A 13,655-nucleotide genomic window follows, 5' to 3' on the forward strand; every position below is an offset into this window, starting at 1 on the left:
CGACCCAGCCTGTCATCAGGCTACCACCCGCAGTCCAACGGACAATCCGAGCGGGCTAACCAGGACTTGGGGGCAGCCTTGAGATGTGTTTGTCACCAGCGTCCGTCTTCCTGGTCCACCTACCTCCCTTGGGTAGAGTACGCCCACAATACCCTGGTCTGCTCCGCGACAGGCCTCTCGCCATTCCATGTTGTTCATGGCTTTCAACCCCCCATCTTTTCCTCCCAGGAACCCGAGTGCACAGTCCCCTCCTTGGCTGCCTTCCTCCGTCGGGCTCACCGGGTTTGGCGCAACACCAGGGTCGCCCTCTCGCGTACCGCCAGGCGCAACCAGAGGCTGGCCAACCGCCACCGCAAACCAGCCCCGAACTACAAACCTGGCCAGAAGGTATGGCTGGCATCCCGCAACATCTCCCTGGCAGGCGAATCTAGGAAACTGTCCCCTCGATTCATTGGGCCATACGAGATTAAACACATGATCAATCCTGTGACCGCACACCTTATACTTCCAGCATCTATCAAACGCCACCCCGTATTCCATGTGTCCCAACTCAAGCCGGTGGCTTCATCCGCCCTGAATCCCCCCCCTGCATCACCACCTCCCGCACGGCAGGTTGACGGCCACCCTGCGTTCACAGTAAGGTCCATCCTGGATGCAAGACGCCGAGGCAGGGGAACGCAGTTTCTGATCGACTGGGAGGGCTACGGTCCCGAGGACCGATCATGGATCCCGAGATCACTTATTATTGACAAAACCCTCATATCCGATTTCTATCGCAGGTTCCCCAACAAGCCTGGAGGTCCGCCAGGTGGCGTCCATTGATGGAGGGGGGGAATACTGTCACGCTCCACCTGAACTATGATTCGGTAGCTTGGGTGGTATAGTCATGCTCCTTGTTTGTATTGCTTACTAATTCTGTTGTCCCTTTTAGATTTCTCCACTCCCACTTTGGGAGGAGCCACAGGACGTGCCACAGCTGTTCCTCATTACATTTCCCCCATTTATACCCACCTGTGGCGACTGGAGGGTACTCGGCTATTGTTCTGGTCTCCACGCCACATGCTCACGCGTCGGACCTTCTGGCTACTTCTACTATCCCGGGTGCCCTCCAGTCGACGTGGACTGCTCCTGCTGCACGCCCTGTGGCCCCCTCGATCCCTGTACTTTGATTTCCTGGTTTTTACCCGCGGCATCTTTTCGTTCCTTTTACATGCCGTTGTCCTTGGTTACCCCCTCGTTGTCACGTAAGCCAATTAAAAGACTTGAAGTGCAACTGAACACGGTGTCCTCTGCATCCTGGGATCCGAACCCGGTTCCTATCGCCGCCTCGTCACACAATTGAGTGCATCCCATAATCAGTTCACAGTTCCACATGTCCAAAAGGAGTAGGAAGAAGCAAAGCTTATTAAATCCTACCCCTCCATCTGGTACTTTTACAATCAGTAACTGTTACATTTGTTCACTTCCTGCTTTCCATAATACAGTTTAAGGTTTTTTTTTTTAAATAATCCACCTCGTACCGAAGTACAAGGTGATATGACCATATTTCTCTTCTCTTGTATTGGATTACATTTTTAGCTAATTGGTTGTTTTTAGCCTTATGCATTATTTTAGCTGTTTGAAGATGAACTATATCAGCAAGTTTAAGTATTTGTGATTTTAGAAATAAGGAGTTAGTATGTTCTCTGTAGGCGGCATTATGAATTATCCTTGCTTACCTTTTTTGCAGTACATTTAGCGAGGGAAGATTGCTTTTATAGTTAATAAAGATACTATAAATAAATAAATAAATACAATAAAGAGTGTGGAGTGATTTCTGATTGAGAACAAGTTTTGCTTTGTTCAATACTGAAATATTTCTGGCCGCCTTATGTTTAACTTTGGTGTGTAAAACCGCATTTCAGAAAATGAACATCATACCAACAGTAAAATATGGTGGTGGTAGTGTGATGGTCTGAGGCTGTTTTGCTGCTTCAGGACCTGGAAAACTTGCTGTGATAAATGAAACCATGAATTCTGCTGTCCACCAAAATAACCTGTTGGAGAATGTCCGGCAATCTTGTTCTTGACCTCATGCTGAAACCAACTTGGGTTCTTCAGTAGGACAATGATCCAAACCAGCAAGTCCACCTCTGAATGGACTGAATGAAAACAAAATGAAGACTTTGGAGTAGCCTAGTCAAAGTCCTGACCTGAATCCTATTGAGATGCTGTGGCATGACCTTAAAAAGGCTTCATGCTGGAAAAGCCTCCAATGTGGCTGAATGACAACAATTCTGCAAAGATGAGTGGGCCAACATTCCTCCACTGTGCTGTAAGAGACTCATTGCAAGTTGTTGATTGCAGTTGTTGTTGCTAAGGGTGGCCCAACCGGGTAACATTTACAGTTTTTCTCGATTGTTTAATCACATTTTCTGAAAGGATGCCTCATATTCTCAGAACTCTACACACAAATCCTAAAATCACTCACATATTTCTGAAAACCCCTAAATTCTCCTGCAAAATGAAACTTTACATCCAAAACAGTCTTTATTCTTCTCAAAATGGGGTTTTGTCTCCAAATGACGCACACAAACCACTATATGAACAAACATTTATATGAACCAGTTGAACACTGATGTGCTCAATGTAAAACACTGTGATTACATCATATTCATCATGACTCGGGCCTTTTTGTGTTCAGTGTGACACTTCTTGCAAAATGTTTTAGAATTGTTTTTTGGTATTTTTTTGACTCAGAACACAAAATTACACAGAAATATATATATTTTTTCACAGTAAAACAATGTACAAAGTGTTCATCACAGCCAACACAAAGTTCCACATACAGTGGTCTGCATCTAAATGTATACAGCTTCAGTTAAAGAAATAATAATAATCATCAACAAAAAATCAATCAATAACAAAGCAAAAGACTATGCTGCATCACGTCTTCTGTTTGGGTCAGGCCACAGCACCTCATCTACATCACATGCAAGGTTTTCTCTGGCCAAGCAGCGGGGGAAATATCGCCTAGCATGGCGAATCCAGCCATGGAAAGCATCCGCTGGAATCTCTCCACATGCATCTTCCATAGCTTGGAGAAGGGGATTGTGTGTTTGTGGATTTCTGACCCTTTGCCCAGCCTCCCTCATTGTTAGACCGCTAATTGTAAAAATGTATGACAGGTGTTTACCCATGTGATGAGTCAGTGTGAATAATAGGAATATTCATTTGACTGTTTTGAGTGGCATTGTGTTCTTTGTGAAAACAAGAAGTTTACTTCATGAAAATTGTGCCAAAACTCAGAATTGTGTGTAATGTTTTGAAAAAAGTGTGTTGTAGATCTGCAGTCTGAGCGTAAAGCAGGAATTGTGCTTATAGTTTAGCAGACTTGGTTCATGGAGTTGGTGCATTGGTTATATGTTGTGGTCATTGGGTCTCAGGCATCACAAATTGTGTGAAAACAATCGAGAAAAATTGCAATACAGTACATGATAGTATTAGTTGTTACTGGAATTATTATCACCAATGGTCTGCCATCAGTTTACCAATGAATGAAACGTACCACAAACATATATTTTGCATTCTGGTGCTGCAGTAACACCAATGACAATTGACAGTTGCACTTAGAGTTCTGTCTCCTTTCCTAAAACCAGACTGATGTTGTATGATCTTGTTCACTTGAAAGATATTCACGAAATTTAACCCCAAAAGCAGGTGCTGCAATAATCGGTTTGCATACCCAAAGAATGCCTGTACAACCTGTCAGAAACCGTATCAGGGATGCTGAATGCAACAGGCCAGAAAATAGCAAGAAATAGGAAAAGTTTTGGATCTCTGAGTTCAACTTTGAGTTTGTGTTGCGTTTAGGTTTTTGTAAACTGCATGTACAACATAACTTAAATCCCATGTTATGCCATGTGATGGAGAAGGTATTCTTGCTGTTCCTGACATGCATGGAACAGAAAGACGAATGGACATGCTATATACAGCTGCAGCAGATTTGTTCGGGTCACGTTACATCACAGCTATTTATAACTTCCATTGTGTCTCGAGGGTTGAAATTAAAAGGCTGGGCAACAAGATCAACAGCTGGTAATGGGGTGTAATTGTGTTGCTAATTAGTTGTGATTATGTATATAATGATTCAAATAAAAACATAGAAGTGAAGTGTTCATTAGAGCAGTTCAGAATGGCTGATTTGTCTATTATTGTCAGGGAATCCATCATCATTATTATATTTGTGGTCGTTTTTGATATGAGAATTACCGTATATTGATTTTTGATTTTATTACATTTTTTATTTGGACTTCTATTGGCCAACTTAAAGCAGTATTCTTCAGTTTTTACTGTACTGTCAGGAGGAGAGGTCATTCTGTATTTATGCATCCACTGTATCTCTATCAGTCACATATTGGTGTAAGCAGCTTTGGTTTATCTTCTAGTGCTATTTGTATTAATCCCCAAGGTTATTTGCTAGGGATGTCTTGATATCACTTCATTGATATCGGCACACGAGTAAAGACCTCGCTAGCTCAGTAGTTTCACCTTTGCATTGTAAACTTGCAATTTGCAAGTGAGATGTAAGCCATCTTCCTCTAACACTTGTAATCGTAATATTGTGATATTCGAACGTGATTCTTGACTCGACTGTTCCCAAAGACACAATGTGGGAGAGAGATCAACACCTTCGTCCTCAACACCACCTTCCTGTTTTGCCATGAGTTATTTCTTGAATTCAGTAATGTTTCTCACCTCAGTATGTTGTAATGTTGCCAAAGAATGATGCAAGTGCCCGTATCAGAGACAGAGGAGAAATACTTTAGATCCTGCACCAAAACCGCAAAGTCCAGAGTGAGAAACAATTCAATAAATAACTCAGGACAAAACAGGAAGGTGGTGTTGAAGAGGAAGGTGATGTCTTTGAGAACAGTTACATCTTCGATGAAGGTAAAAGCAACCTTAAATGTTCTTTCATTCATCATTTATATGCATTTGAAATAGCTTTATGCGTGTAAAACTATAATTGTTTATGAGAATTTTTGAGAGTTAATCACTGATGACATCATAGACGTGTGACAAAGCAGAGGATGCTCACGTGGGACGCTCGGCGTCTTGTACGCTACCTGGTAAATGTATGTAAACCAAGGCAAAATTTGGGACTACATTTTTTACTCTAACTGAAACACATGCGAACAAAGGTTTTATTTATTTCACTGTATTCTATAATGGAAATGGTAATGGTAATGGTTTTATTTCATTTGAACATGCATCAGATTACAATTGAGTGCATCCCATAATCAGTTCCCAGTTCCACATGTCCAAAAGGAGTAGGAAGAAGCAAAGCTTATTAAATCCTACCCCTCCATCTGGTACTTTTACAATCAGTAACTGTTACATTTGTTCACTTCCTGCTTTCCATAATAATAATAATGATGATGGTGATGATGATGGTGATATGACCATCCAATGACATAATGTGTACCATAGTAAGTGTCAATATAGTGATATGTAGGTCAAGGGCGAGACTCGGCGGCAGGTTAAGCGTGATAAGCGGGTCATGTGACTGTCGCTAGCAACTGTTGCTCCGTTGCCGTCGCTGTGTTCAAGTGCAGTGTTAACGCTTTTTACCGCTTATCCTTGACTTTTAAATCTTTTAAAACCTTTTTTTTTCTTTTTGAATCACATCTCCACATTTGGTGACGCTCGGCGCGAGACAGAGGTGGCTTGGTGGTGGCCCCAGTCGTTAGCCGTGGAAGCTAACGTAGCTAGCTAACTTTTTAGCTGTGACGCTTGTACCTCATTATGCCAACATTGGACGCTGCCGACTCGCCGGGAAAGTTGGAACAAATGCTGAACAAAGCATACGAGAAGATCGCTCACCTTCTCGAGGACATCGAGCGGATGTCAAATGAACTCCAGAGGAAGGATTCAGTGCTGATCTCCCTCAAGACCCGTTTCCCGACGCTGACCAACTGGCTGGAGACCTCTCGATTCGGTGAGTTCGCTCCGCCGAACACCACCTCCGTGCTCGGGCAAACGGTTCTTTGGGACCCGTCCTCCCCCTGTCGGCGGCCCGCCTGCTCCACTCCAAACAAGGGGACCCCCTGGACCGAAGTGGTTGTCCGCGGGCGGAAGAGGGCTCCGAGCGGGACTCACGGCGGGGCTGCTTCTCCTCCGTTACCGCTCTCCAATAAATACACGGCTCTGTCCGTGAGCGAAAAGCCGGCGACCCGGGACCCACACCAAGAGTCAACATCTGTTGCTGTGGCCACAGGCACCATGCCCCCGCTGACGGACACCACAACCTTCCCTCCACTCACGGCCAGCAGCCCTCCGGTTGGTGGGTGTCCAACAGGGAGCCGTCTGCCGGCACAGGAGCCGACCCGCTCCGCAACTCGGCGTAAGCAGCTCGTGAGGGATGCGGTGCGCCACCACTCGTCCCACTCGTCCCGCTCTTCCCACCTGGCGAGGTATCACACACGGGGCCCTGGTTTGGGTGGTGGGGTGGCTGAGCTGGCCTGTTCCCCTGAAGACCGAGCGGCCGCTCCGACAACCCTGGTCATCGGGGACTCCATTGTGAGGCATGTCCGCATGAGGGAGGCGTTAACTTTGTCGTTCCCCGGAGCCACCGTTTCCGACGTAACCGGGAAAATACCAGACATCCTGAACTCTCATCCGCAGGCGAAAAGGATTATTATCCACGCAGGTACGAACGACATCGCCAGGCAACAGTCCGAACTTTTAAAACAGGACTTTAGACACCTTTTTAATTCCATTTCACAGTCCAAAGTGACTGTTTTTATTTCTGGCCCCACCCCCACCTGCGGCAGAGGGATCGGCAGATTCAGCCGTCTGCTGAGTCTCAACACCTGGCTCTCCTCTGCCTGCAACTCCCACCACGTCGGCTTCATCAACAACTTTGATGTTTTCTGGGAGAGACGACACCTCTTTGGACCTGACGGGCTTCATCTTAACAGAGGAGGTGCCCGCATGCTCTCATCCAACCTGACTTTTGGCCTTCAACATGGTATCATCCCCAAACCCACACCTGTTGCTCTGTCCCACTCTGATTGATGTCCCCCAGGTCCATGCTCCTATTCACTCAGTTCCACCTCTGACTACCATACACATAATACTGGACTTGGACCTCAAACTTACATCAACACTACTTCCATTCCAGTAATCATTACACTATATCGACACATCAGACACCGCCATACTCACCCTGTGAACCCTCATAACCTCCGACCACTCAATAGACACCCATACCCCACCTCCATGATCAACAAGCCACCTGTCACCATCAATGTAGCACTTTTTAATGTCCGCTCTCTTTTAAATAGAACCTTTTTAATGAATGATATGATTTTAGATAATAAGTTAGACTGTCTTCTTTTAACTGAGACATGGCTTGGTACTGACGCATCCGTTGTTCTCACTGAGGCCTGCCCACCAAATTTTAATTTTTTATATTCTACTAGAGAGGGTAAAAGAGGAGGTGGGACGGCATCCATCACAAATGACTCACTGACCTCAAATGGAGTGTATTTTAACAGTTACAAGTCATTTGAGCACCATGCCTTTACTTTTAGCAGCCCTCCGATTCTTTGTGTCACTGTATACAGACCACCCCATCACTCTAGTTCTTTTATTAGTGAATTCTCGGAATTTTTATCAATCATTCACACTTCTTATAACAGGATTTTATTATCTGGTGATTTTAATCTACATGTTGATGACACCTCGGATCCAATATCCAGAGAGTTTTTTAACCTTTTAAATTGTCTTGATTTTAAGCAGCACGTCACACAGCCAACTCACAACAGAGGACACACCCTGGACCTGGTCATAACCCATGGCCTGTCCATCGGTGTGTCCTCTGTTGTTGACCTGGCTATGTCCGACCACTACTGTGTATTTTTTAGCATCACCAGTTTTAACCAGGAGGAGGCCCCGGTGAGAACAGTGAGGAGACGCTATCTAACTTCTGAAGTGGCTGCAAATTTTATTGAGATTTTACAGAGCACTCCTGCTGAAATTTTACCTGCACCTTGTGATTTTATCGTTGATAATTTTAACAGTAAACTGAAGTCAACTCTGGACTCAGTAGCTCCACTTGTAACAAAAACAATAAAAAGGAAACCTACACCCCCGTGGAGAAATAACGATGAGATCAATAAACTGAAAAGAAAATGCAGGAGTGCTGAGAGAAGATGGAGAAAAACTAAATTGACAGTTCATTACGAGATTTTATGTCAACAACTCAAAACCTACAATAATACAGTAAAAAAGGCACGAATTTCCCATTTCTCACAACTCATTTCCAACCATAAAAACAATCCCCGGTTCCTCTTCTCCACCTTTAATATTTTAACAGGCACAAATTTTAATAAAGTTTTTAAGACACCAACAGACGATCTTTGTGAAAACTTTGCAGACCACTTCAGAACTAAAATCAAGGACATCAGATCCTGCCTGTTACCCCAGAAAGTTTTTTCTGTTACCACACCTGGACTGTTGTCCTTGCCTGAGGAGAGACTGGAGAGTTTTGCCCTGGTTGATGCAAGGACACTTGGTCGAGTTTTCTCCCAAGTAAGCCCAACAACCTGCCTTTTAGATCCAATTCCCACATCACTTTTAAAATCACTTTATGGATTCTTTGAGGAGCAGTTTTTAAACATCTTGAATTGCTCTCTTCAGACGGGTGTCTTCCCCACCGCCTTCAAAACGGCGGTGGTGAAGCCCCTTCTGAAGAAGAGCAATTTAGATCCCAACAATCTTAATAATTACCGACCCGTATCCAACTTGCCGTTTTTAAGTAAAATTTTAGAAAAACTGGTTTTTTACCAACTTAATGACTTTTTAAACAGAAATAGCATTTTAGAGAAACATCAGTCTGGCTTTAGGAGGAACCACAGTACCGAGACAGCACTTGTAAAGATTTTAAACGACATCAGGTGGAATTTGGATAACAAGAACCTCACAGTCTTGGTTCTACTGGATCTAAGCTCTGCTTTTGATACAGTGGACCATCACATTTTATTAAATAGACTTAGATACCTGGTCGGCCTCTCTGGTACTGTTCTTAACTGGTTTTGTTCTTATCTCACAGGCCGATGTTTTTATGTAAGTATGGATACATGTTCCTCAGGAACCCATGAAATTGAATGTGGGGTTCCTCAAGGCTCAATCTTAGGTCCACTCCTTTTTAATCTGTACATGCTTCCCCTTGGGGACGTGATCAGGAGGCACGGCATCAGCTTCCATAGTTATGCTGATGATACACAGCTATACATCGCCGTGTCTCCTGATGACTCAGGGCCACTTGATGCCCTTTTTAACTGCATTGTAGACATTAAGTCATGGATGGCAGAGAATTTCCTGCAGCTCAACCAGGACAAAACTGAGGTTTTAGTCATAGGTCCTGAAGGCCAGAGAGAGAAACTTTTACCAAAATTACAGGATATTAAACTAGCCGACTCTGTCAAAAATTTGGGCGTGATTTTTGACTCTGAGCTAAATTTTATCCCACATATTAAAAATATAACAAAAATAGGTTTTTATCACCTTAAGAACATAGCCAGAGTCCGCCCGTTTCTCTCTCAGGCCAGCACGGAGGTGCTAATGCATGCTTTTATATCCTGTCGTTTAGATTACTGTAATGCCCTGCTCTCTGGTCTTCCCAAAAAAAGTATTTTAAATCTCCAATTATTACAGAACTCAGCCGCACGTGTGCTGACGAGGACCAGAGGGCGGGAGCACATTACACCGGTTTTAAAGTCGCTGCATTGGCTCCCCGTCCGCTTCAGGATCGATTTTAAGATTCTCTTACTGGTTTTTAAATGTCTTAACGGCTTTGCCCCTTCTTATTTATCTGATCTGCTTTTACCATATCAACCCCCGCGGTCCCTGCGGTCCTCCGGCACTGGCCTTTTAGCGAAACCAAAACCCAGAACAAAAACCCACGGTGAGGCAGCATTTAGCCACTATGGCCCCCACCTGTGGAACAGCCTGCCGGAGAGCCTCAGGACTGTGGAGACTGTTGATATTTTTAAAAGAAGATTAAAGACGCACCTTTTTAATCAGGCTTTTAACTAATATTGTTAAGCTTTTATTATGTTTTCATCTTTTTAGTCCTATTTTATGTTCTTATTCTTCACCTTTTAACTTCAGTGTTTTGTTTTTATCTTGTTAGTCCTATTTTATGCTCTTAATCTTCAGTTTTTAACTCCAGTGTTATGTTTTATCTTTTAGTCCTATTTTATGGTCTTAGTTTTTAGCTCCAGCTCCAGTGTTTCCTCAGGGGGGTCCTCCACACTGGGGGCTGTCTGGGTATGCTGAGGGGGTGCCATCCTTGGGTCCCTTCGACACGGCCGGCTGGGGGGTTCCTCCCTTTTAATGTGGGGGTCCGCCCGTCTAACGGAGTCGGAGGGCCCGGGTGCTGGTCCTCCGATGGCACGGCCTGCAGCTTCTCCCAGTGTGGACGGCCCCAAAGGTGGCGTTTCCTTGTTCCTCAGTACCATGCCATGTCTCCCTAATGTGGGTGATTGTGTGCTTGCGTGTGTGTGTGTGTGGGTGGATGGGTGTGTGTGTGTGTGTGGGTCTAGTATGGAGGGTGGGAAGGAGGGGCTTTCTTTTTTCTTCATTGTTTTCCTTTTTAATTGTGGTAATTGTTTTAATTCTGGAAAGCACTTTGTGTCGCATCTCCTTGCAGGAAAAGTGCTCTACAAATAAAGTTGATTTGATTTGATTTGATTTGATATGTATAGCACATCATGACTGGTTCAAGACTCTTCCAGGGCTCGACAATAACGTTGTACCGATGGCCCGGGGCAAGTTAAAACAAAATTCGGGCAAGTAAATCCAATCATTAATATTCCCGTCGGGCAAGTGCATTTTAGCATGCTGTACTGCCAAGAGTTTTTTTAAAGCGGTTCTTGTTGGGTGTTGGTAAAACATGGACTGCGTAATTCCGGTGGTAATTTGCAAACCAATCCTTTCAAATCTTGAAATGGACCAATCAGAATCGTTTTTTTAGACCGCGGTCCGTAATCCACAATCCGCGTTTTACCCACACCCGTTCTTGTTCGCGATCAACCAATCAGCGATCGTTTTACTAGGAAAACATCTATCATGGCGTCCCTGCCAACATGGTCTAATTCTTCAACAACTTGTGAAGGAAAACAGCAAAAAGTGATGAACCAGTGCCTCCTAAACAAGTATTTTATTAGCGGCAGCAAATCAAATGATGGCACAGGTGAGTGAATCACGTTGCTGTGACAATTTGAAGTGGTCACAATGAAACACCACCGATTAGATCCAATACCAAGTGCTGATTTTGCACAAGCTACAAAATCTAGCGGTTTCATTTCTCTGTGTATTTTTCTCACCTTTGCTTCACAAATTATTGTTTGACCATTGAGCATTTTTTTCTGGATTAAAAACACTTTACTAGTACACAAATGTGTCAAATGTTTCATTGTGGTGCACAACTTATAAATATCACTGCTTACTACGACTACCATGTGTAAGGTAGCATGGCTTGCCATGTTAACATACATCTCCACAAATTTTCAGACATTCCTCCAAATACAATGCATCAGTACTATTATCTGATGAATTATCAGCATATATTGATATATGATATCATTATGGCAGTCTTTTCATTTTACATGGGGCAAGTTCGGGCAAGTAGTTCTCACCTTAAGGATTCCCCATGGGCAAGTCATTTTTGTTTTTAACGTAGAGCCCTGTCTTCATCCTTGTATTTAGCAAACATCAACTGCTTGTATTGTTTCTTGAATTGGCTCATCGTTGTGCATTGTTTGAGGTCCTTACTCAATCCATTCCATAGTTTGATTCCACATACTGAAATGCTATGGCTTTTTAACGTAGTCCTAGCATAGAAGTGTTTCAAATGTACTTCTTCCCTGAGATCATATTTCTCCTCTCTTGTAGAGAAGTATTGGATGACATTTTTAGGTAATTGGTTGTTTTTAGCCTTATGCAATATTTTAGCTGTTTGAAGATGAACTATATCAGCAAGTTGAAGTATTTGTGATTTTAGAAATAAGGAGTTAGTATGTTCTCTGTAGGCGGCATTATGAATTATCCTTACTGACCTTTTTTGCAGTACATTTAGCGAGTGAAGATTGCTTTTATAGTTATTAGCCCATATTTCCACACAATAAGTAAGATATGGTAGAATCAGAGAGCAATAAAGAGTGTGGAGTGATTTCTGATTGAGAACAAATTTTGCTTTGTTCTGAAATACTGAAATATTTCTGGCCACCTTATGTTGTATATTTGTAATATGAGGTTTCCAGCTCATATTTTCATATATTGTGATCCCCAATGTATTGTAAATTGCAGTATATGTCATATTTGGCTATAGAGTGAAGTGAAGTGCTGAACAATACCTGTTATGGTATATATTGGTAACATTGCAAATAATGGTGATTTTAAACAATTGAACTTGCATAGTTTAAACCAGGGGTCTCAAACTCAATTTACCTGGGGGCCACTGGAGCTAGGGTCTGGGCAAGGCTGGGCCGCATGAGGTTTTCCAAAAAAAAAAAAAAATTAAAAACATTTATTAAAAACAGAAAAAATATACAAACTTTCAGTGCTTTGGTTCCGATTTTCTACAATAAAAGCTCTGATACAACATTCCACTGAAGAAAGAAAATCAATCAGTAATAAATAAATATAATAATAATAATAAAACGGCAAATAATAAAAACTTAAGACACCACATATAGTTGGTGGGTAGACAAATTATTTTTTTCAGATTAAAAATAACAAAGCATTATTAGAGCCCTGTAGACATGACAAAACACGACTATAGTCACATTTATACTTTTTGTATTTACAACATATTGCACAACTGCAGGGTCTTGAGACACATGCTAACTAGAGAGCTAGTGACTTAAACGGTAGCCTTCAGGTTATTTCCTTTAAACTTAAATAGCCAAAAACTTACCACTTCCACGCGGATAGGGAGGATAACTTTTAACAGTTATTTAACCTTTAACATGAACATTAATCAAACGTAATGATTTTTTCTGGGTACATGATACCATACAGCATCCATATCAAACTTGCGCGGGCCGCACTAACATTAAACTTTCATATCAAGGCGAGGGCCTCAAACTAATGTCCTGCGGGCCACATTTGGCCCGCGGGCCGCGTGTTTGAGACCCCTGGTTTAAACAATCCCCTAAATGATAGCATAGAGTGCTCATTCTTCAGTCGCAGCCAGAACACATACCCATTTGTCATGTCAGGTATATTATCAGTAGCCACTCTAAACCTTGCCTTTGGTTGATGGAGTGACTTTCCTCTGCCTTCATTTTTGAGCTTTTTGAGTCATTATCATGACTGGACAGTTAAAAAAAATGACCAGCGAGGAGACAACATGACATTGTTAAAATGGTATTATGGAACAATGGCTCATTTTCAATGAAAGTGAATGAAGATTGATGGAGGAGACTTGCCCTGCCGTCTAAATGGATTTATGTATGAATTGAGCTTGTTGGGTATTTTAGGAACCATCCAAATGTCACAGGATTATGAGACTGAAGGCGGTAGGATTTGAATATTAATGAGCATTTGGAAGGTTCATTGTTTTATTTGTCTGGTCTGTCGCACTTTAACAGCTAGAATTAGGC

The 13,655-nt window shown here is 42.8% G+C and overlaps 2 protein-coding genes across 5 annotated transcripts in view; both read left to right on the forward strand.

Annotated features, from left to right (window-relative positions):
* The window catches only part of whrna (whirlin a), a 160,521-nt gene that overhangs the window by 17,294 nt on the left and 129,572 nt on the right, over positions 1 to 13,655 (forward strand). The gene's annotated exons all lie outside the window — the stretch shown is intronic.
* LOC131119987 (uncharacterized) lies at positions 1,921 to 7,759 on the forward strand. The gene is made up of 2 exons (XM_058064927.1): positions 1,921 to 6,691; positions 6,769 to 7,759. The coding sequence occupies exons 1-2, from the start codon at positions 5,788 to 5,790 to the stop codon at positions 6,906 to 6,908; spliced, it is 1,044 nt and encodes a 347-aa protein (XP_057920910.1). The 5' UTR covers positions 1,921 to 5,787; the 3' UTR covers positions 6,909 to 7,759.

The sequence above is a fragment of the Doryrhamphus excisus genome, chromosome 2 (assembly GCF_030265055.1).
Source record: "Doryrhamphus excisus isolate RoL2022-K1 chromosome 2, RoL_Dexc_1.0, whole genome shotgun sequence".
Taxonomy (NCBI): domain Eukaryota; kingdom Metazoa; phylum Chordata; class Actinopteri; order Syngnathiformes; family Syngnathidae; genus Doryrhamphus; species Doryrhamphus excisus.

What these genes read in the sequence shown, in the direction of transcription:
- LOC131119987 (XM_058064927.1), top strand. Translation starts at nt 5,788, where the DNA reads ATGCCAACATTGGACGCTGCCGACTCGCCGGGAAAGTTGGAACAAATG. An exon ending in AAGGATTATTATCCACGCAG is followed by an intron (nt 6,692 to 6,768) that starts GTACGAACGACA and finishes TCCATTTCACAG; the next exon opens with TCCAAAGTGACTGTTTTTAT.